At 50.4% G+C, this 21,233-nt stretch overlaps 1 protein-coding gene across 1 annotated transcript in view; it reads left to right on the forward strand.

The window, feature by feature from the left end:
- The window catches only part of LOC144686247 (thrombospondin-type laminin G domain and EAR repeat-containing protein-like), an 80,832-nt gene that overhangs the window by 42,922 nt on the left and 16,677 nt on the right, over positions 1-21,233 (forward strand). Inside the window, exons 7-9 of the mRNA XM_078551341.1 lie at positions 368-600; positions 1,429-1,615; positions 18,711-18,940. Coding sequence (XP_078407467.1) covers positions 368-600; positions 1,429-1,615; positions 18,711-18,940 — 650 coding nt within the window. The remainder of the gene's footprint in view (positions 1-367; positions 601-1,428; positions 1,616-18,710; positions 18,941-21,233) is intronic.

Genomic DNA, 21,233 nt, shown 5'->3' on the forward strand with positions numbered 1-21,233 from the left:
TCCCGAAGGCAGATCACCTGATCGTTAAGAATAGCTGTTTGTGGGATCTTGCTGTGCATAAAACAGCTAATGTTTCCTGCATTGCAATAGCGACTACCAAAAGGTACTCCATTGGCTGCAGAGCATTCTGGGATGACCTGTGATCATGAAAAGGCCTCCAAACGCAAGTCTGTCTTTCTCACTTTGGATTCACCCTGAGAAAGGTCCGACCTTAGTCAACGCCACCATCAAAGTCCCCGGTTTCCCAACCCCCTGACCCCCGCCCTCCCCACTCCCTGCATTCTGCCCCCCTGAATTGGCCGATCGGTACTTGGCTCAGCTGATAACCTGTCGTCCCTGTGTGTGTGTTTTGTTTTTCATCCCCTAGCTAAGGAAAGACTAGATTATGTGGAGGACTATCAGAACCTGGTCACCAACTCGGAAACCCTCGACGTGGAGATCTTTGAAATCCCGACCGTCGGACTCTTTGCTGCCACGGCCAATAAGAAGCGTCGGCCCGGCTCGACAATCTTCAAGTGGTCGGACGGCAAGTTTGAGCCGTATCAGAATATCACGACGTACGAAGCCCAGGCCTGGAAACACTTCTCCATTGGCCCTCAGGTATGGCGGGAAAGCGTGAAGAAATGAGCTTGGTCTTCGTTGACAAGCCGATACTTAACGCCCTTGAGCATCGACTCCTACGTTCCCTCAGCGCACAGACATTTCGCGGGGTTATTCAGCTCATCTTAGCCTGACCGCCATGTGAGGATAGGCCGTGGTGAAACCACAGAATGGTAGGCCGGGGTTTTCCGGCCCCCGACACCGGCGGGCATCGTCACGGGTGGGGACAGGAGAATTAGGAGAGCCATTGAATTTTAACGGCTCCGCCAAATTTTCCCGTCCCCGCGGGTGTCGGGGCCGGAGAATCCCACCCAAAGGATGGTTCCAGCACAGAAGGAGGCCGTTCAACCCCTTGTGGCTGTGCTGGCCCTCTGCAAGAGCAGCTTAGCAAGTCTCACTTCCCACCTTTTCACCGTAGCCCCGCAATTTCTTACTCTTCAGATAATCGCCCTTTAGAAAGCCACGATGGAGTCTGCCTCCCACCACTCTTGGGCAGTGCATTGGAAATTCAAATTGGTTTGGATGAATTCTGTTCTGTGTCAAATCCTTGGGTTGAATCCATGCACCATTGTCCAGGTGTGTACATACATTTTTCCCTTTACGGAATGGGGAACAGAAGGAATGGATGTGACCTGTTGGGTTATGCAAGGCCGAACCTCCATTTGAAACTGAGACTCTCAAATGGAGCGTTTCACAGGATCCCCATTCTGATTGTGGGAATGAGAGTGAGAACGGGGGTCGGGACTGGTCGTGGGGCGTCTTCACCGGACTCTTAAAGAGCCGCTGTCCCTCCCTTGCACACCCCGTGAATACTCTGCATCTCCTTAGGTTTTCCTGGCCGTGGCCAACTTTGAAAAGAATGAACAGAACCAGGAGTATTCGGTCATCTACAGGTGGAGCCAGAGGAAGCTGCGATTCGTTTTGTACCAGAGGCTGGCGACCCACAGTGCACGTGACTGGGAAGCCTTCCAGATCAGTGGGGAGACATTCCTTGCTGTGGCCAATCACCGTGAAGGTACGCTGTTGAAGATCTTATGTTGCTAGTTGCCGCCTTTGCTCTTGCTCTATGGAACGGTGACCTTTATCTCCAGAGGGCTGGAATACAAAGGGCGGGATTATGTTACGGTCATACAAATGTCTGGTTACACCTCATTTTACAGTACCAAGTCCAGCTTTGGACTGCGCACCACAGGGATGATAAATTGGCCTCGGAGAGGTTCAAGGAAGATTCGCCAGAATGACACTGGGGTTTAAAAGGTTAAATCGTGAGGACTAGTTGCATGGACAACATTTATATCCCCTCGGGTACGGAAGGTTAAGGGGTGATCTAATTGAGGGGTTTAAGACGATTAAAGGATTTGATGGAGTGGATAGAGGGAAACTATTTCCTCTGGTGGGGGGAACCCTGTACAAGGGGGGTGGAAGTTACCTTAAAATCAGAGCTATGTCGTTGAGGGGTGATGTCAGGAAGAATTTCCTCACACCGCGGGTGGAAATCTGGGACTCTCTCCATGGAAAGGGGGGTGAGGGGGGAGGGGGCCAATTGACAATTTCAAAATCGGGATTTTTGTTTGACAAGGGGCATTAAGGGATATTGGGCCGGGGAACAGAAGTTGCAGATACAGGTCAGCCATGATTGAAACGGAATGCTGGTACGGGTTCGAGGGGCTGTTCCTCTATCTTATTCCCCCCCTAGCTGTGCAGAGCACTTTAGAAAAAAGCCATCTCCCCAGTCAAGAGAGAGAGGCTGATATCAGAAGGAGGCCACTTCCCTTTGCACTCTCTGCTTTAACGAGAGCGAGGATTGCATTGAGAAATGGGGCTGTGCAATGTGGGGAGCGTGGTTGAACCTGACTGATCTGTTGTGACTGACGCAGCGAAGTATACACCTGCAAGGTCTGGCACAGGCCCAGAATGTTCTGGGCCTGTTCAGGCGATGCACGTACTCTGGGACCAGACAGCAACTTTGAGCTGCAAAGGGAACTTTCTTAACTCTTTTTTTTTTAACTAAACTGCTCCAGTTAATTGTCTCCTAACTCCAGTGGCTGGTTCGATATCTCTCCCAGCGACCAAAAGGGTCAACATAATTGTAACTGCAGAAGGTCACCTTGGTGGGCTGGGTGTTCCTACCAGGCACGTGTCCACGTGTTGTACATTTGCTTGTGTGTTTGTAATAATTGGAGTGCATACGTTGGAACAGGCATCCTTACAGCGATCTTACTTACCAAGACCACCCATAAAAACCGAGTGTCAGCATTTGCTGACAAGGGTTCGGGTTGGGATTTGAACATCGTGTGCTGCCTTCATCCCCCCCCTCCTCCCCCTCCCCCGCAATGTGACCGCCCCCCCCCTAGAGATCGTTTTCCATGCATGTCCCATCGCATCTGTGCTGGCTGCTGATCAGATTACCTGGCAGCTGGGAAGCACACTCGAGGCTCTTTGATCGAGCTTTGTTCTGCTAGTTGAAAGTGCGAGATAGAGTGTGCGGGTTCTTCTTGGGCCTGTTATCTTTCTGGAGATCGCCCCTGTCTCCCATCACGATGCGCCTGACGCAGCAGGAAACAGGGAGCAGGGTGGTTCTGTGTCAGCCCTGACCTAGTGGGAGCAGTCTTTGTCAGAAGGTTGTAGGTTCAAACCCCGGTGCTGTCATAGTTAAGCTGGCTCCTGCCATGTTTTGGAGACCGGTGGAATAATGAGGAAGAAACACGCCGGATTGTGTTCTCACCAGACAGAGAAAAATGGAAGACCTTTTATACAGAGCCGTTTAGCACCTCAGGATGTCCCAGAGTGCATGCAAGCCAGGCCCAGTTCTTGAGTTTAATCCACATCAATGTGACAACTCCGATACTTTGGTAAAGGGTGATTGGGAGACTTGTTAAATTCTCTCGGAAGCACCAAGGTTAACCGCTACCCTTTTCATTTGACATCTTCATTGTTGATGTTTTGGAAGAGTTTGTAAGGCAATGCCTCGGAGTGTCCAGTCCAGGCATTCCCGCAAGGATGTGGCGCTCCTTTGTTTTCCAGAAGATGTTGTTTTTTTTGATGGCCTCACCTGCAAATCTAGAGCACCAGTTTAAACAACAATAGCCTGCATTTACATAGCACCTTTTAATGTAGTTAAACATCCCAAGGCATTAAACAGTGAGAAGCAGTGATGTTCAGTATTATGTCTTTCCAAAGGGGGATCATGAAGGTATTATTCAGAAGGTAGAGGGACCACCCACCCCAATTGTTGATTCACAATGGGATCTGTAGGTGTCCCATTAGATGATAACCTGGACGCTGTCCATCGGAACCACACGGATAAGAGGTGAAAGCTAATTTGGCATTTCTCACCTTTTCACAGTGACAGTAAATGCCACAATGACAAAAGCTCATGGTGTATCAGGCACGTATTGGAATACTGCCCCTATTTCTGGATGCTGCCTCTTGGCAACATCACCCTAAAACACACTATCAGGTTCCACATGTATGCTAAGGACACACACTTCTACCTCACCACCAGCCCTTTCAACCCCTCCACTGCCTCTGATTTGTCCCATAGCTTGTCTGACTGGAGGAGCAGAAATTTCCCCCAGTCCAACACTGGACAAGCCGAAGCTATTGTCTTCCGAACTGCAAACCCGGTTCTTCAGCCAATGGCTCCATCCCTCTCCCTGGCCAGTGTTCGAGACGGAGCCAGAGAGTTCACAACGTGACCTGGAGCTACGCTTTTGACCTCATGTCCTCTCTGCCACCAAAACCACTTACTCCCACCTCTGTAACATTACCCGTTACCACCCCTCCCGTCTCAGCACGTTTGCTGGCTGAAACCCCTTATCTGTGCAGCTATTGCCTTTAACTCAGCTATTCCAATACTCTTCTAGGCAACTTCCTATCTCCCGCACCCTGTAAACTTCAACACATCCAAAGCTGTGCTATCCATATTCAGTCTGATACCAAGTCCCATTCATCCAATACCTCCACGCTCGCTGACCTACATTGATCCGGCAACACTTCAAGTTTTAAATTCTCATCACTGGCTTCAAATCCACCCAAGCCTCCTCCCTATCTCTGTGACTTCCTCCAGCTGCACAAACCTCCAAAGTCTCTGTGCTCCTCCAACTCAGCCCTTGGCGGCCATGCCTTCAACTGCCCAAGCCCAAGGGCGGAATGGTCCCAGATTTGCACTAAGTGCGGTAGCGGGTGGGTTAAACGACATTTTACCCGCCGGCCGCAATGGTGGGTTTTCACGCCGTATCGTCCCAAACCTGCCACATTAGTTATGCATTCCCGGGAAACGCGCCATTCCCATGGCGGGCGGGCTCTCATTCGCCTGCCACACCATCACCTCGCCGCTTCATCATGCTGGGCACCATATTTAAAGTAGTGGCAGCAGTGGTCAGTGCCAAAGCCTTTCAAAAGAGGACAGCCACCCAGTGCCGCAAGAGGATGAATGATCTCCTCCATTCCACCAGGGTAAGTCACTCTTCTCATCACTCTCAACTCACACACTCACAAACCCGTCACACATCCACAGGGATCTCACTCACTGCCAGTTAATGGGGCATCACCATTCACTCTCTCACACACACCGTCATTGTCCTCATCCCGTCCATGGGACTACTCACCACCCACACATGCCAGGCATACTTATCATCTGGCCTGGCAGACATCCTGCTTACACTCTCCCCATCTCTATTCAGGCAGGACAAGCTGGCACACAACAGGGAGAGGTCGCAGACTGGTGGATGAATGCCTGAAATCAAGGTCCTCATGGACTTTGAAAACAGAGCCATCCAGCTGGCCAGCGATGATCTGGACCATTCCAGTGCTGACGGTGAGGTCGGCGCTGCTCTATAAAGTGAGGATCCAGCTGTGCAACATCCATCAACCATGCTGTGAGTGATATGTCCTGTTTCACAGGCCACTGCCATGCACTAGTTACCTCCCCTTGCTTCCGCAGGCACATCTGGGAAACAGCCAACAGAGTTCACAACCCAGGGCCTCCAATCAAGCCCCAAATAAACTGAAGAGGAACCTGTGAGTCACCCCGCTCACCCACACTCTCCACCAGCACAGAGACACACACCTTGGTGGGACCTAGCTTTAGAATAGCCTCAGGATCACAATCTGGTGAGCACATCGCACTGTCTGATCCACAGCAGGCAGCGACAGGGACTTCCCAGGTCCCCGGCACTTGGAGAACTGCTGGAGGTCAGAAATCTGCTGAGTCCGAACCAGATGATGAGCCTCTGGACTCAGTCATGTCACAGTTGCTGGAGCTGCAAAGGCAAGCTCGGGAACATCAGGAAGGGATGTCCACTGCATTCCTCAGATTGCAAGGCACCATGGAGGAGTCCGTCCATCTTCAGGCTGAGGTGATAGGGCCGGCATTGCAACGCACCGAGGTCAACACTGGTAGGATGGCGGCCGCCACGGAGACCTCAGTCCAGGATGTCGGTCCTGCACTGCTGCAACCCTCAAATGCATCCATGAGGTCACGGATGCCATCATTGCGAGGGCACAAAACTTTGTGCATTTCACCCGGGGCCAGTGCTGCCAGGATGCCAGAGCGATTGGATTTACCCAGATCTCGGGTTTCCCACAGGGTCAGGGTGCGATCGATTGCTCTCACCTGGCGCTCAGATCTCCATCACAACACGCGGTGAACTACATCAACCACAAGGGATTCCACTCGCTGAATGTGCAGCTGGTGTGCGACCACCACAAACACATCCTGCAGGTCTGTGCATGGTTTCCAGGGAGTGTGCACAACTCCTACATCCTCAGTCAGTCACAGATCCCTGACGTATTCCAGGGTCCACAGAAGCTGCAGCGATGGCTTCTTGAGGACAAGGGCTATTGACAGAGGCCATGGCTGACGACACCCATGTGGCGGCCTCAGACTGCAGCAGAGCGACGGTATAATGAGGCTCATGCTGCAACTCGCAACTTGGTGGAGCAAACCATCGGGATGCTGAAGATGCGGTTCCAGTGCCTGGACCGGTCTGGTGGAGCCCAGCAATATAGTCCACAGAGGGTGTCACGTATCATCGTCGTCTGCTGTGCCCTTTATAACCTGGCACTGCATCGGGGTGAGGAGCTGGCTGAGGAGGAGCTGGAGGTCTCCTCCGATGAAGAGGACGTTAACGATGCGAGAGTGAGGAGGTCCTCGAAGGTGACAATGATGGTAGTGAGGCCCTCGCTCTGGCCAGGCAAGGCAGGCGCACTCGGGAGGCCCTCATAGCTGCTAGAGTCGTGGAGGATGATGACAACATGCAGTGAGGTGTCCCCATAGATCCTCACGTTGCATCTATGAATGTTTGACTCCAATCTGGCTTATTGCAGCGCTAATACTCTCTGAGAGAATGCTCCTGTCATGGAGATGCAGTGGAGGCCCTAATAGTCTCTCGATTGCAGAAGGATGATGATGACATGCAGTGAGGACACTCCATAGATCTTCACATAGACTCTGAGAATGTCTGACTCCTGTCTGGCCGAGGGAAGCTCGCTCACACTCTGTGATCAGGGTCATATCATGGAGACACAGCCATGAAACTTTAGAAGCATCTGATCCTTTGTCTGCCTTCAGCACCTGACCCCTTCAGGAGCAGAGCATCACTGGTCACAGATGCTGAAAAGATGGAGGCCAGACCCACCTTAAAGCTGCTGAGAGCACAGAGAGAATGATGGAACTCTGATGCCTGCCCACGACATTCTGGCAGCAATAACCAGCACCACCGAGGTGCAGGCATCACTAATGTGTCCAGTGAGTGTGAGGCTGGACCATCACTTTATTCTGAAGGCTACACAAAGCACAGGGAAGAGGCCCTGGACCGAGATACCTGCCTTTATTTTGTGCAGAAAGGTTTCACATCTGAGTGACACAAACACTGCTCATCAGAACAAGGAGCCATAGGCAGGGAGACTTTCTTGGGAGTTTATTGACAATAGTGAACAGTATGTACCAATGATTAACACCCGTGTCCAGGCTGTGCAACAACATCCTCTTAACTGTCCTAACCCTGCCGCTACGTCTTGGTGCTCCCCAGACATCCACAGTGGACGTGGAGGCAGCCTGCTGACTGCGACATCCTGTCTGCGCTGACTTCTGGAGGGCTGAGACTTGGAAGACCCCGGCCTGCTTTCAGGGACCTGCTGTGTGGCAGTGGCACCCTCCTTGGCCTGTGGAGCTGGAGCTACTGAGGCTACAGGAAGAGGGGATTTGGGTGGCTGGACACTCCCAGGGTCACCTGGGTGGATGGGCCCGGAGTGTCCACCTGCTGATCCTCCTCCCTATAGGTGCCCAGGGGCCCCAGGCTGACTCCTTGAGGAGAAGGGGAAGCTGGAGTGAGATCGAGCTGCCCCGCACCTCTCTCATGTACACACTGTTGGAGGCCAACTATGGCATCAGTGATGAAGTTCAGCCCACTTTCACGGCCACTGGCAGAGGATGCCCTCCATGTCCCCGTGGCATCAAATCCTACAGTAGCTGGCAGATGTGAGCGATCAGTTCCCTAGATACGCACAGTGTTCGGTGACACTGGTTCTCAGTCATCAGCAGGAATGAAAGGCGGCGTCTATAGACCCTGGGTGTCGCTAAGTGCCGATCAGCGATGGCTCCCTGTGGCTCTTCGGTGGCGTGTGCGGGATCCCCAACTGCCCCTTCTTCCTGAGGTTGCTGCTCCTGCCTCTGCGCAGCCAGGAGCCTCTGTCACTCTCTCCTCCGTTGTCTTTGCTCTCTGTGGGGCCATCAGGCATACAGCCAGTTCACCAGGCTCCATGGTCCTGATGTGCTCCTCCTGCAGGATGAAAGAGAGAGACACATGGTTAGCAGAACCTTTCCTGGTTAAGTGTCCCAGAGACATGGCCAACACTTTGATGGCCAGAGATTCGCTGCATGGCTGCCCGAAACCCCACCCACTCCACCTGACCGATTGGCAGCAGCTTTGCCGACTGGACTGCATGTTGTGCTCTCAGCTCAGGCACAGGCATTCTCCTAACCCGCACTGCAAGGCTGCCCTGTTAGCTTGAACCATGGGGGAGACTGGTCCAAACCGGGATGCTGACATTGCAAGGGGCTGTGAGCACCTTCATCAGTGACTGCTTCACGGCCAGCTTTAGTGAGGAGATTGTACATCGTGTGCAGTTGTCCAACTGTACTACAGTCCACTAAAATGCTCATTGGTTTGCAGTCTGTGCCCGAGGGGTGAAAAGCTCTGGAGCACTTGGTGGCACTTTCATGCCTCTGTGTTGCTTGAGTGGGCAGAGAAGCTAGAGGCCCAACTCCAATCAAATCAATGTGGCTGCGTCTGAACTGTCTCAGCTGCAGAGGAATGGTCACTTTATTTAGGTTTCCCTAATGCGTGGTCCTTCCCTCCCCCCACCCTACCCCCCCACCCTGAATACTTGTGCGCTATATTCAATGGCAGGGCTGCCCTTGCTTCCCCTCCCCACACCCCCCAAGTCTCCTCAACCACAAGGCAGCTCTTGACCCCCTCCCCAATGCTCTCAAGCTTAAAGTCCAACAGGCGACCCTGGTGAGCTCTGCACAACGTTACTGTGCACTCACCTCCGAGTTCCTGCCAACGTGGACAGGCGATCCAGCAGTGGGGGAGTGCAATTCCGGTGGGCTGGCCTAATAATGATATGCAGATGTATTACAATGAGGTTCCCGACGTCCGATGGTGGGAAACACGCCATCAGTGGGCTGAGCGGATGATCGCAAACTGGTTTCACGCCATCGCGAAACCAATCGCGCCATATTGTCCACTCACGCCACTGAACACGCCCAATGCCAGCGGGCACGGAAAATTCCGGCCCTAAGCTCTGGAATACCCTCCCTAAATCTCTCCCCCTCTCTACCTCGCTTTCCTCCTTTAAGACACTCCTTAAAACCTCCCATTTTGACCAAGCTTTTGGTCACCTGTCCTAATATCTCTGTTATGTGACTGGGTGTCAAATTTTGTTTAATAATGCTCCTGTGAACTGCCTTGGGACATTTTACAATGTTAAAGGCGCTATATAAATGTAAGTTGTCATGCTAATAAATAGAACATATATGTACATATCACAGACCTATTGGATATAATTATTTAATAATTTGTAAATGTATTGTGATATTATACACTCACTTAAAAAAATTGGGAAATACAATGGATGTATTTCTGCTTATATCATTGATAGAAGATAACTTTTTTTTGAAGAGGAGAGATGTTGTGAAATGAATTCATGACAATGAATAAAATAGTAGAAGCCCTGATAGTGGATTGGTTTCAGATGGAGGGTGATGGGTTGGAGATATATAAGCAGAAATACTGCAACCCCTCATCGGATTCAGCAGAAGTTTGAGTATAAGTGTGAGCTCCTTATCGGCAATAAATTTCAAAAACAGTACCAACTTATTATCTAATGGACTAGGATAATAGATATGGCACCGGTACTGTTATGTCTTGCGGCTCCCAGTAGATCAAAATAATCACGCTTTTAAATTCAAATGCTGGAACTTCATCGAATGTATTTCTCAGATCACAACGATGTGCTGTGGCCTGATACATTGTTCATTCGATACGCAAACTGTAGCGCAGCCGGGTGATGTGGCACTCTGGATCCTTATGTATACATACACGTGAACGTATAGATCCTAAATCGTACTGGAATAATATAACAGGTACCACAAACAGCAGACACTAGCAGGCTGACACTCCAGTGCAGTACTGAGGGAAAGCTGCATTGTCCTTCTTTTAGATCAGATTTTAAGCCAAATCCCTGTCTGCTCTCTCGGGTGGATGTTAAAGATCCCATGGCACTATTTTGAAGAAGAGCAGGGGCGTTCTCCACCATCCCCCCCCACCCCCCCCCCACCCCGTGTCCCGGTCAATATTTATCCATCAACCAAAATTGCAAAAAACAGGCTTTCTTATCATATCGCTGTTTGTGGGATTTGAGTGTGTGCTGTGCTTACTGCATTACAACAGTGACTACACCAAAATTACTTCATTAATTTATTAATTAATTGATTTCAGTCCAATCTGCACACAGAATCGAAGTCTCAAAGTTCTTTCACACGCATCCAGTATTTTCCCTGTAAGTTTTAACACGAATTAGTGGATCCAGTATAACTGAAAAGTGCTTATTCCAGCTCGGGGAACTGATCAGTCACTATTAGTCTAGTTGGGGTTGCCAACTCTGCTTGAAGGTATTCCAGGAGATTTTGTCACATGACCTCCCACCTTTAACTGCCCCCCCCCACCCCCGGCATTCACACCATTGGCTATCCAACATGCCCGTTCTGGCAATGCACGACCTTGCCTGACCAACTGGACGATTATTGATCAGTCAATTGGCCATTTTCCCCTGACTTCCAAAACGTTATGACTGATAACATGGAGGGTGCAAAGAAAGTGAATAAACATACAATTTATTCCCTCACTCAATATCACAACAACAGGTGACCCGGTTATTATCATGTTGCTGTTTGTGGGAGCTTGCTGTGCGCAAATTGGCGGCTGCGTTTCCCACATCACAACAGTGGCGACACTTCAGAAGCACTTCATTGGCTGTAACGTACTTTGGCACATCCTGAGGTCATGAAAGACGCTGTAGAAATACAAACCTTTCGGTCGTGAGGCAAGCGAGTGAAACCCTAGTGGCCAAGTTCGGTTCGACTTTGGAGAGAAATTTGGAGGTGGTGGGGATTTAAAGCGTCGAATCTGACCCCTGAACCCAGGCTGCCTGGGAACATCAAATAAATCCCTGCGCTTGGGATGATGTGGCGCAACGATGCAGCATTTCGAAAATGACGCGCTCCGATTTCGGGATGGAAGATTCATTCCATTGCCCGCTGGGCTATTTAAGCCTTCTTAAATACTTTGCTTCATTATATTTTGTTGCCTTTATTGAGACTGCAAGAAAGGCGGTCAGATATTTCCGTGGAGGGGGGAAGCAGATCAGCCTTCGTCAGTGTTCTCTTGAAACTAAGACGCGCGTTTGTGGTCAAGAGAAGTGCACGGGACACACGAGGGCCAGAATTTTACGTGTTGGCCTCGGGCGCCGCAGCTGACCTAGATGAGCATTAAATCGTGCGCGATGATGTCAGGCGCGCGTCCCCACGTCGCCGCGCATTCGCGCGATACTAATCGGCAACGTAAGGCCATTAAAAAGGGCAATTGGCTGGAATTTTACGTTGCCTGTGCCATTTTTCGGTCAGTGGCGGCCATCGCGATTTTTCACTTTTCTCACCCAAGGCCGGGATAAAAGGGGTCTGGAGCAGGAGGCTGTGTGACTGCTCAGGAGCTCAGGAGGTGAGAGTTTGCTGTTGCTTTATTGTTGAGATTTCCGACCATTTCCTCTGGTTTCTTCTGGAGTTTTTGCTTTGTTAGCCTTGTTCTGAGAACTTTTGTTTTGTCAACTCCGTTGGAGCATTTCTGCCCAGTGCAGCCGTCAGTACACGGGGCAGTGCCACCCGCATCTCAGCCGATGGGGATTGTGGTCTCCATTGGGGGCACCTCCTCTAAGGAGGAAGAGAGGGGCAGAAGGGAGAGGAGGCCAGGTATCCGCAGGCAGTGCCGTAGGGGGTGACCTGTGGGAGGACAGGGGCAGGTACAGGGGGTGCAGGACCAGCAGGGAGAGCAAGGCGGATGGAACTGCAGAAGATGCCACTATCCTGCTGCCAGTGTGCACAGGCAGCGATCCAGCTACCTCAACGTGTCCGAGGTCCAGTACCGCAGGAGGCCCTGCCTCTCCAGGGACACCGTGACATCAATATGCCAGATGATTGGTCTGGAGATCGCCTCCAACTGTATGGGTGGGCACCCAATGCCAGTGGCTCTGAAGGTCACAGTAGCCCTCAAGTTATTTGCATCCGGATCTTTCCAGGGGTCAGTGGGGGATCTGTGCGGAGTGTCCCAGTCAGCTGTCCACCGTTGTGTCGGACTCGTCATTGACGCTCTGTTCAGATGGGTCCTCACATTCATTCATTACTGGACGGACGAGGTCAGCCAGGCTGAGTGAGCCAGAGGCTTGGCAACTGTTGCTGGGTCCCCCGCATCCGGGGTGCCATAGCTTCCACTCACGTGACCATCAAGGGGCAGCCGGGTGCCTTTGTGAAGAGGAAGGGTTACCATTCCATGAACGTGCAGATAGTCTGCGACCACATGACCCAGGTTCTGTAAGTCTGTGCAAGGTACCCTGGCAGCTCCCATGATGCCTACATCCTGCGACACTCCCGGGTGCCAAGGCTGTTCATGGCTTCAGCCCAGCTGGATGGTTGGCTTCTGGGTGACAAGAGGGTATCTGTTGAAAAGGTGGCTCTGGCACCCTAGGACAGAGGCGGAGGAGAGGTATAACTGGAGTTAAGCCTCCACAGGGGCAGTGATTGAGAGGACAATTGGGTTACTGAAGATGAGGTCCCGCTGCCTGGACCTTTCCGGGGTTTCCCTGCAATATCCTCCAGAGTGCGTCTCGCTTATCATCGTGGCCTGCTGTGCTCTGCACAATCTGGCACTGGCAAGGGGGGAACCCACTCGAGGATGAGGATAGTGAGGCAGCTCCACAGGCCTCAGAGGAAGACTCTGCAGATGGATCTGATGAGGATCCCGGGCAGGCACAGGGTGAGGACAAGGAGGCAGACGTGATGAACCTTCAGGGAGGCAGGGTCACCAGGGAGGCCTTGATTCAACACTCCTTCAGCTGGGCAGCTAGGACGGCCTCCATCTCAGTGCGAGGGCATTGCTTCCGTCACATACATCTCTGAGGAGGCAATCCCATGACCCCAGTGTCACCTCACAACCTCTGTGATAAAGTTTGCTGCCCCTGTGTCTATCATAAGGCACTGCTGAGCTCTGCACTTATGGGAGACATGAGCGACACTCAGGGCATTGAAACAGCTTGCTTTATATCTTTACTAGAGTTGAAAATAAGGAACAAAACATGATATGGCTGCCAAAGCGACACATAAACAAGACGTTACACTGATGGAATGGACGCATGTCACGTGTGAAAACTCCACCCTGTGCCCACGATGCCGTAAACCTACGCTTGCCAGCGCTGCATCTTGGTGCCCCCCTCGCTGGCAGCGGATTTGGAGGCAGGCTGCTGACTCTGCTGTCGTGTCGGCCCTGATGACCTTGGCTGTCATCCTCTGGCTGGTGGGGCCTGAGCAGGCTCCCCTTGGGAGGGTGTGACCAGCGACGTGGCTGGGCACTCATCAATCGTCACGGCCTCAGGAGATGCCACGGTCACTGGCAGAGGGACGGAGGAGCTGCTGCCCTCACCCAGAGAGCCGTGAGAGGAGCCCACAGCGATGACAGGCAGCTCGTCCGCCAGTGTGAGGCACGTCTGGACCTCCCTGCTCACCAGTGATGGACAGGCACCCAGCAGAGAGACTAGGTGCCCTATCCATCTTGCACACTGGCAATGACCTCCTGAGGTCACAGCCGCTGTGCGGGAGTGCAGGTCTGATGGCGACACCAGGAAGCTCTGATTCTGTCGATGGAGCTGCCTCTCCTTGAGATTCCCCACTCTCTCCATGGAGGAGGCGGTATCTGTGACACAGGTACATCACTTGGCAATTCCTCAGGTGTCAAGAAGGGTCAGCCGCTCATTGTGGGGATGGCATTTCTGGGGGAGAAACAGAACATGTCAGATAAGAACATCATCGCTGAGGGCCAAATTTTTTGGCAATTTTTCAGAATCCACAAGTGGGATGAGGTTTCGATAACATGTCCCGGTTCGTGTGGGGGACATGTTTTTTTTAACAATTTCAAAGTCTTTATTTTTGATTTTTCATATCTTCATCTCCCTGAGGCAGCTCTGTCCCTCAGGGAGATATTTCTGCACACACTGGCGTGCTCGCCCTCCTCCCCCCACCAGCGCGCGTTTCATGCTGGGCGGGCTTTAATTGGCCGCCAACGTGAAATCGCGGTCTGGCCCCGATTGCGGGCGGCGGGCAGCTTCCTGACCGCTCCCACCAAGCCCACCTGACGAGGGCAAAGTTCTGCCCTAAGTGTGTGTGTGCAAGCACAAAGGTTGCTTGCCAAAATGGGCACGTGCCTCACTGAGGCACTGAGTGGCCAAGCAATGGGTACTCTGGATTTGAACTTCCCACTGAAGATGCCACGGCCCTGCCCTTCTTTCACACTCCCCCCCGGCCTCTCATCTACCCGCTGCACTCTTACTGTCCTCCCAGACCCCTGCCCCTCCGCGACCTGTGGACCTTGCTCCTCGCTCTCCTTCCATGTCCAGGGCGTCCATCTCAGACCTGGACAGGATCAGGATGTTGGGTACCCCGCCACCCGTTCATGTGCACTCCAGCGCATTATGGCTTCTCTTCTCCTGCACGGACACAAATGCATTCTTTAGCCCATCCTCTACCTGCAGTACCATTCCAGCCTCGCAACCCACCCCCAGGAGAGCCAGTTTGAGGTGCCCATCGGATTGGCACCCCTCACCCTTCTATACACGCCAAGGTGAGCGGCAACATCTCCCAGCCTTGGCAGGCACAGGGATATGTGCCATTTGGCACTCTGCATCTCACACCCCTGAGCGCCATAGCTTATGGCCAACCTCCAAGGCATCTATGCTCAGCTCCATGCCAAGTTGGTAGTTGGTAGTCGCTCTTGCGGAACACAGAAGATCACTGAACCCGTTTCTGGCATTGGATCCATGTACAGCGCCACCACATCATGCCTGCTCACCTAGGCAGCCATCTCTGTCCAGGCCTTCTTGGTCGGGCAGAGTGGCCCCTTCTTGCCATCACGCAACATGAGTGTTTTACGCTGGGCACTGACTGCCTCCACTAGAGCGTGCAGGCTCTCACCTGGGAATCATGGGGCAGTGTGCCACCAGCATTGCCCTCCCGCCTGCTGTACCCACCAGGTGCCATCACTTATGCCAAGTTTTCCAATCTCTTGTTGACAGCTGTTAGGCTCCTCCCCAACACCTGGCAGCCTTCAGGGAGCTGCCTGGGCTTGTTTTACACCCTCCTCCAGTTCACTATCCGACCCGTGCCCACCACATCACCACCACCCCCCCTACCCAACCTTGTTGGCAGCGCTGCACCAATGTCCGGGTCCTTAATTGGCCAGCCAGCGTGAAATCACATCGCTCCGACGTTCGCGGGCAGTTGGACGCGTTCGTGGACACCACGGCTGCTTCTAGGCCCACTGACCACGCGCGCCCCACAAGCACAAAATTGAGGCCAAGGTTGCACACGCGGGCAAATTGCAGTCAACCTCGATTTCAGGTTTGGTGAGAAGAGAGGCACCGGCTGCCGAAGCTTTTGTCTTGCACAAATCAGGACAAATGCAAGAATGCCAAATTTCAAAGGGTCACGACAATTTATTTGCCATTCTTATGTTTGTCCTGATTAGTGCAAGACACAAAGCTTCTGCCTGTCTCTTTTCTTCAGCAATACTCGAGTTCTGTACTCCAAGCGATTGTAATTAAATCAACAGCCCCAATGTCAACCAGGAAAGAATCAAGTCAAACCAAACTCAACCTTTTATTCCTAAATTGAAAAATCAACCATCTATGTAATTAACATATTGCAACAATTAGTTAGCAAGACATTAGTTACATTATAAAATATTAACTTTAACAATTGATCCCATATTGTGTCCTTGCAAATCAATTTGTGTATACTTTGCTTAGTATATTTTCACCCTTCCTGTGCAAACTGATTTTCCTGTTTAATGTCCTAAATCCCCAGTTTTCCCTAAATCCAGTTCAATGAGGCAATTCCTCATCATCTCGATTCTCACATGGGAAGATACATGTAAGCAGAGGCTGCAGCCACCTATACACAGAGCAATACCATAAGACCATTCGATGTAGGAGCAGAAGTAGGCCATTCAGCCCATCGAGTCTGCTCCGCCATTCAGTGAGATCATGGCTGATCTGCTAATCCTCAACTCCACTTTCCTGCCTTTACCCCATAACCCTTGATCCTCTTTCTGATTAAAAATCTATCTCAGCCTTGAACATACTTAACGACCCAGCCTCTACAGCTCTCTGCGGTAAACAATTCCACAGATTAATTATCCTCTGAGAGAAGAAATTCCTCCTCATCTCTGTCTTAAATGGGCGACTCCTTACTCTGAGATTATGCCCTCTGGTCCTAGACTGTCCCACAAGGGGAAACAACCTCTCAGCATCTACCCTGTCAAGGCCCCTAAGAATCTTATATGTTTCAATAAGGTCGCCTCTCATTCTTCTAAACTCCAATGAGTGCAGGCCCAACCTACTCAACCTCTCCTCATAAGAAAATCCCTCCATCCCTGGGATCAACCTAGTGAACCTTCTCTGGACTGTCTCCAATGCCAGTACATCTTTCTTTAGATAAAGGGACCAAAACTATTCACAGTATTCTAGGTGTGGTCTAACTAGTGCCTTGTATAGTTTTAGCAAGACTTCCTTATTTTTATACTCCATTCCCTTTGAAATAAAGGCCAACATTCCATTTGCCTCCCTTATTACCTGCTGAACTTGTATGTTAGCTTTTTGGGATTCATGCACGAGGAACTTCAAATCCCTCTGTGCTGCCGCTTTCTGCAGTCTTTCTCCATTTAAATAATATTCAGCTCTTTTATTCTTCCTGCCAAAATGCATAACCTCACATTTTCCCACATTATATTCCATTTGCCAAGTTTTTGCCCACTCACTTAACTTTTCTTTATCTCTCTGTAGACTCCTTGTGTCATCCTCACCACTTGCCTTCCCATCTATTTTTGTGTCATCTGCAAAGTTGGCGATAGAACATTCATTTCCCTCATCCAAATCATTAATATATATTGTAAATAATTGTGGCCCCAGCACTGATCCCTGTGGCACTCCACTAGTTACAGGTTACCATCCTGAAAATGCCCACCTTATTCCAACTCTCTGTTTTCTATTAGTTAGCCAATCCTCTATCCATGTTAATATACTACCCCCAACACCATGGGATCTTATCTTATTAAGTAGCTTTATGTGCGGTACCTTATAGAACGCCTTTTGGAAATCCAAATATATTACATCTACTGGTTCTCCTTTATCTATCCTGCTTGTTACCTCCTCAAAGAATTCTAATAAATTTGTCAGGCATGATTTCCCCTTCATGAAGCCATGCTGACTCTGCTTGATTATATTATGCATTTCTAAATGCTCTGCTTTGCATCCTTTATAATAGACTCTAACATTTTCCTAATATCCAATGTTAAGCTAACTGGCCTACATAGTATGCATACATAATACGCATACACAGGACCATAGACCATACCTGTAGACAGGAATCACCGACTCTGGTTGTTTTGTATCAGCTGTGGCTCAGTTGGTAGCATACTCGTGTCTGAGTCAGAGGCTTGTGGGATCAAAGTCCCACTCCAAGACTTGTGCACAGAATCTAGGCTGACACTTCAGCGCAGTAGAGGGAATGTGCTGCACTGCCAAAGAGGCAGTCTTTTGGATGAGACATTAAGCTGAAACCCTGTCTGCCCTCTCGGGTGGATGGAAAAGATCCCAAGGCACTCATTGAAGAAGAACAGGGGAATTGTCCCCGGTGTCCTGGCCAATGTTTATCCCTCAAACCAGCATCGCTAAAAAATTAATTTGAGCGTTGATTAAAAAAGGCATTTTGTCAAAGCTTTTCCTCTTGCACTCATCAGAACTATCGCAAGAATACCCAAGTCAGGGGAAGCAACAACTTTCTATTGTTTTGGCTGACATTGGTATTATTGCGATTGTCCTGATGAGTGCAAGACAAAAAGCTTCGACAAAATGTCTTCTTTCAGCGATAATCACGTTCTGTGCTACCAAAAAATTAATTAGATGATTTGGTCACTTATCTCACTGCTGTCTGTGGGATCTTGCTCTTCACAAATTGGTCCCTGTGTTTCCTACATTCCAGAAGTGGCTACACATCAAAAAGTGCTAGGTTGGCTGTAAAATTTGTTGTGATGTTCTGAAGTTGTGAACGGTTTTACACAAGTTCATTCCTTTGTCACTGGCTACAGGCTGCTTGTCTCTCTGGGCTATGTTGGTCACTGTTGACTGCTTTGCTTAGAGTGTCAGTAGACAGAAGCCTTTAGTTTGGTCAGTAAGGGCTGACGACTATGTCCTGGTATCTGACTGGATTTGCTTCTATCTTTAAGGAGATAATCACAACATTGACAGCATCATTTACAAGTGGAACCCAAACACACGACTGTTTGAAAGGAACCAGACCATCCCGACGTCGGGAGCCTATGACTGGGAATTCTTTACAGTTGGACCCTATTCTTTCTTAGTCGTGGCGAACACCTTCAACGGGACCTCAACCCGGATCTACTCCAGGATTTACATCCAGCTGGGTGGAATGTTCCGACTTTTCCAGTCAATCCCGGTAAGTGCCAGGTTGCCTTGTTCATTTAAATAGCCAAGAACGTTCGATGAAAAAAGTGAGGAAAGAAAGACAGGCTTCTGTATCTCTACAGCACCTTACTGTGGCTTTGGAACAGGAGGAGGCCATTCAGCCCGTCGAGCCTGTTCCTCCATTCCATTAGATTATAGATGATGTGTGTCTTAACTCCATCCAACCTATCACTTAGGAACATCTGAAAGGCCAGCACAGGAAATGAATTACTTTGCAATGGGGGTCACCACTCTACAGAAGCAAACAAAACATCTATCCAACACATAGCAAGATCCCACAGACACCATGGTGATAAATGGGCTGTTAATCTACTTTCAGTGGTGTTGGTTGAGGGACAAATGCCAGCCAGGGAACTGCGAGATGCCCTGCTCTTTACTAACTGGTAGTGTGGATACATTCACCTCAGCCAATGGAGCAGCCAGGCAGTTTTATTGCTTTACACAGAGTGTGGCACCTCGGACCAATGCAGCACTCACTGCACAGATACAGAGTGTAACCATTGCATGGTGAACGAACCAGGACAACGTGCGCATACATTTTCTTGCAGTGGTTTGATACAACTGAGTGGCTTGTAGGCTATCTTGGAGCGCAGTTCAGAGTCAACCATGTTTCCATGGGTCTGGATGTCACACGCAGGCCAAACTGTTTAAGGTGGGCAAATCTCCCCCCAATGAATGGCATTAGTGAAAGCCTTGGACAGCACCTTCCAAACCCGCGACCTCTACCACCTAGTCTAGTCACATTACCACCATACTACTGTCCCCTTGGATTCCCCCTCCCTAACAGCACAGTGGGTGTACCTGCACCATATGAACTGCAGCAGTTCAAGAAGGCAGCTCACCACCACCTTCTCAAGGGTAGTTAGAGATGGGCAATAAATGCTGGCCCAGCCAGCGATGCCCACATCCCAAATAATAAAAAGATACACAGTGTAATCATTACTCTGTGAATAAACAAGGGCACAGTATAGATACTCAGTGAGTGCTCAGGACCAAGTGATCTAACAGAGACATTGCCATATCAGTGAACTCTGTGTAGTTACCCAGTGAACACTCGCACGATTGCATAAAAAAGAATTCCATGTAATTACACAATGACTAATCCTCGCACAAGATCAAGCTTGGGTGGAGTCCAACTTCAACCAGCTCCGCAGCAAAGCAAGTGAGCAACGAGAATGTGACTTCTATTCACCCCCCTCTGTAAACCTTAAAACAATACTTCAGCAAAAATAGCTGGATTAAAATTCTCCTCCTTCTCTCCACCTATCTCTCCATCCATGGCTAATTTCCATTTCGTCCTGTCTCCTTCTCATCACTGCTGGTGTTAAGGGAGCTCAGCTGAGTTTAAGGCGCAGTTTTTAGTTCAAGTTGCAACCCCATTCTGCTCCCCTGGCCACTGCCAGTGGCTGAGCCAGACGGTTCCATTTGACCCTATTTTGACCCTGAGCTGAGCTTCCGAACCCCGGATCCTCAGGAAGACCACTTACCGCCGCGTATGTAACGCGTCCCGTCGCCACACCTGTCTCAGCTCACCTGCTGCTGCAACCTGTGTTACCTCGAGACTCGACTATACCGTTGTTCTCCTGGGCACGTCCAGCCTCGTACCCTCCATAAGCTTTGAGCCCACCGACAGCTCTTACTGTCTGTATCCTAACTTGCAATGAATTCTAATCACCCATCAACCCCCACGCTCCCGACCCCATTCGCTACCCTACATTGGTTCTCAATCTGGATTTCAAAATTTCTCATCCTAGTGTTCACATCTGTACATGGCCTCATGCCTCGCACCCCCACCCCCCACCCACCCCCCCCTCCCCCCCCCCACCAAAACCCCTCCTACCAACCTCCATAATTGCCTCCAGACTTCCGAGAGATCTACGTTCCTCCAATTCTGGCCTCTTGCCCCTCAATTTTAATCACGCCAACATTGGCAGTGGTGTCTTTAGATGTCTAGGCCCCTATAAGCTCTGGAGTTCCCTCCCGAGACCTCTCCCTCTGTCCTCCTCCCTCCCCCATCAAGATGCTCCTTGAAACAAAGCTTTTGATCACCTTATGAGGCTCAACGTGAAATTTTCCCTGACTGTGCTCCAGTGAAGCACCCCTGGAACGTTTTACGATGTTAAAGGTGTGATATGATTGCAAGCTGCTGTTGTTTGATGGGTTTGGGGAACATATTTGTGATGCTATAAGATGGGTAAATTAGCCAATTTAAGCAGAGTGGATCTGTATTAGTAAGCATTATCTTGAGGCGTTGGTCATGAATG

This window comes from Cetorhinus maximus, chromosome 11, assembly GCF_964194155.1.
Source record: "Cetorhinus maximus chromosome 11, sCetMax3.hap1.1, whole genome shotgun sequence".
In the NCBI taxonomy this organism is placed as follows: domain Eukaryota; kingdom Metazoa; phylum Chordata; class Chondrichthyes; order Lamniformes; family Cetorhinidae; genus Cetorhinus; species Cetorhinus maximus.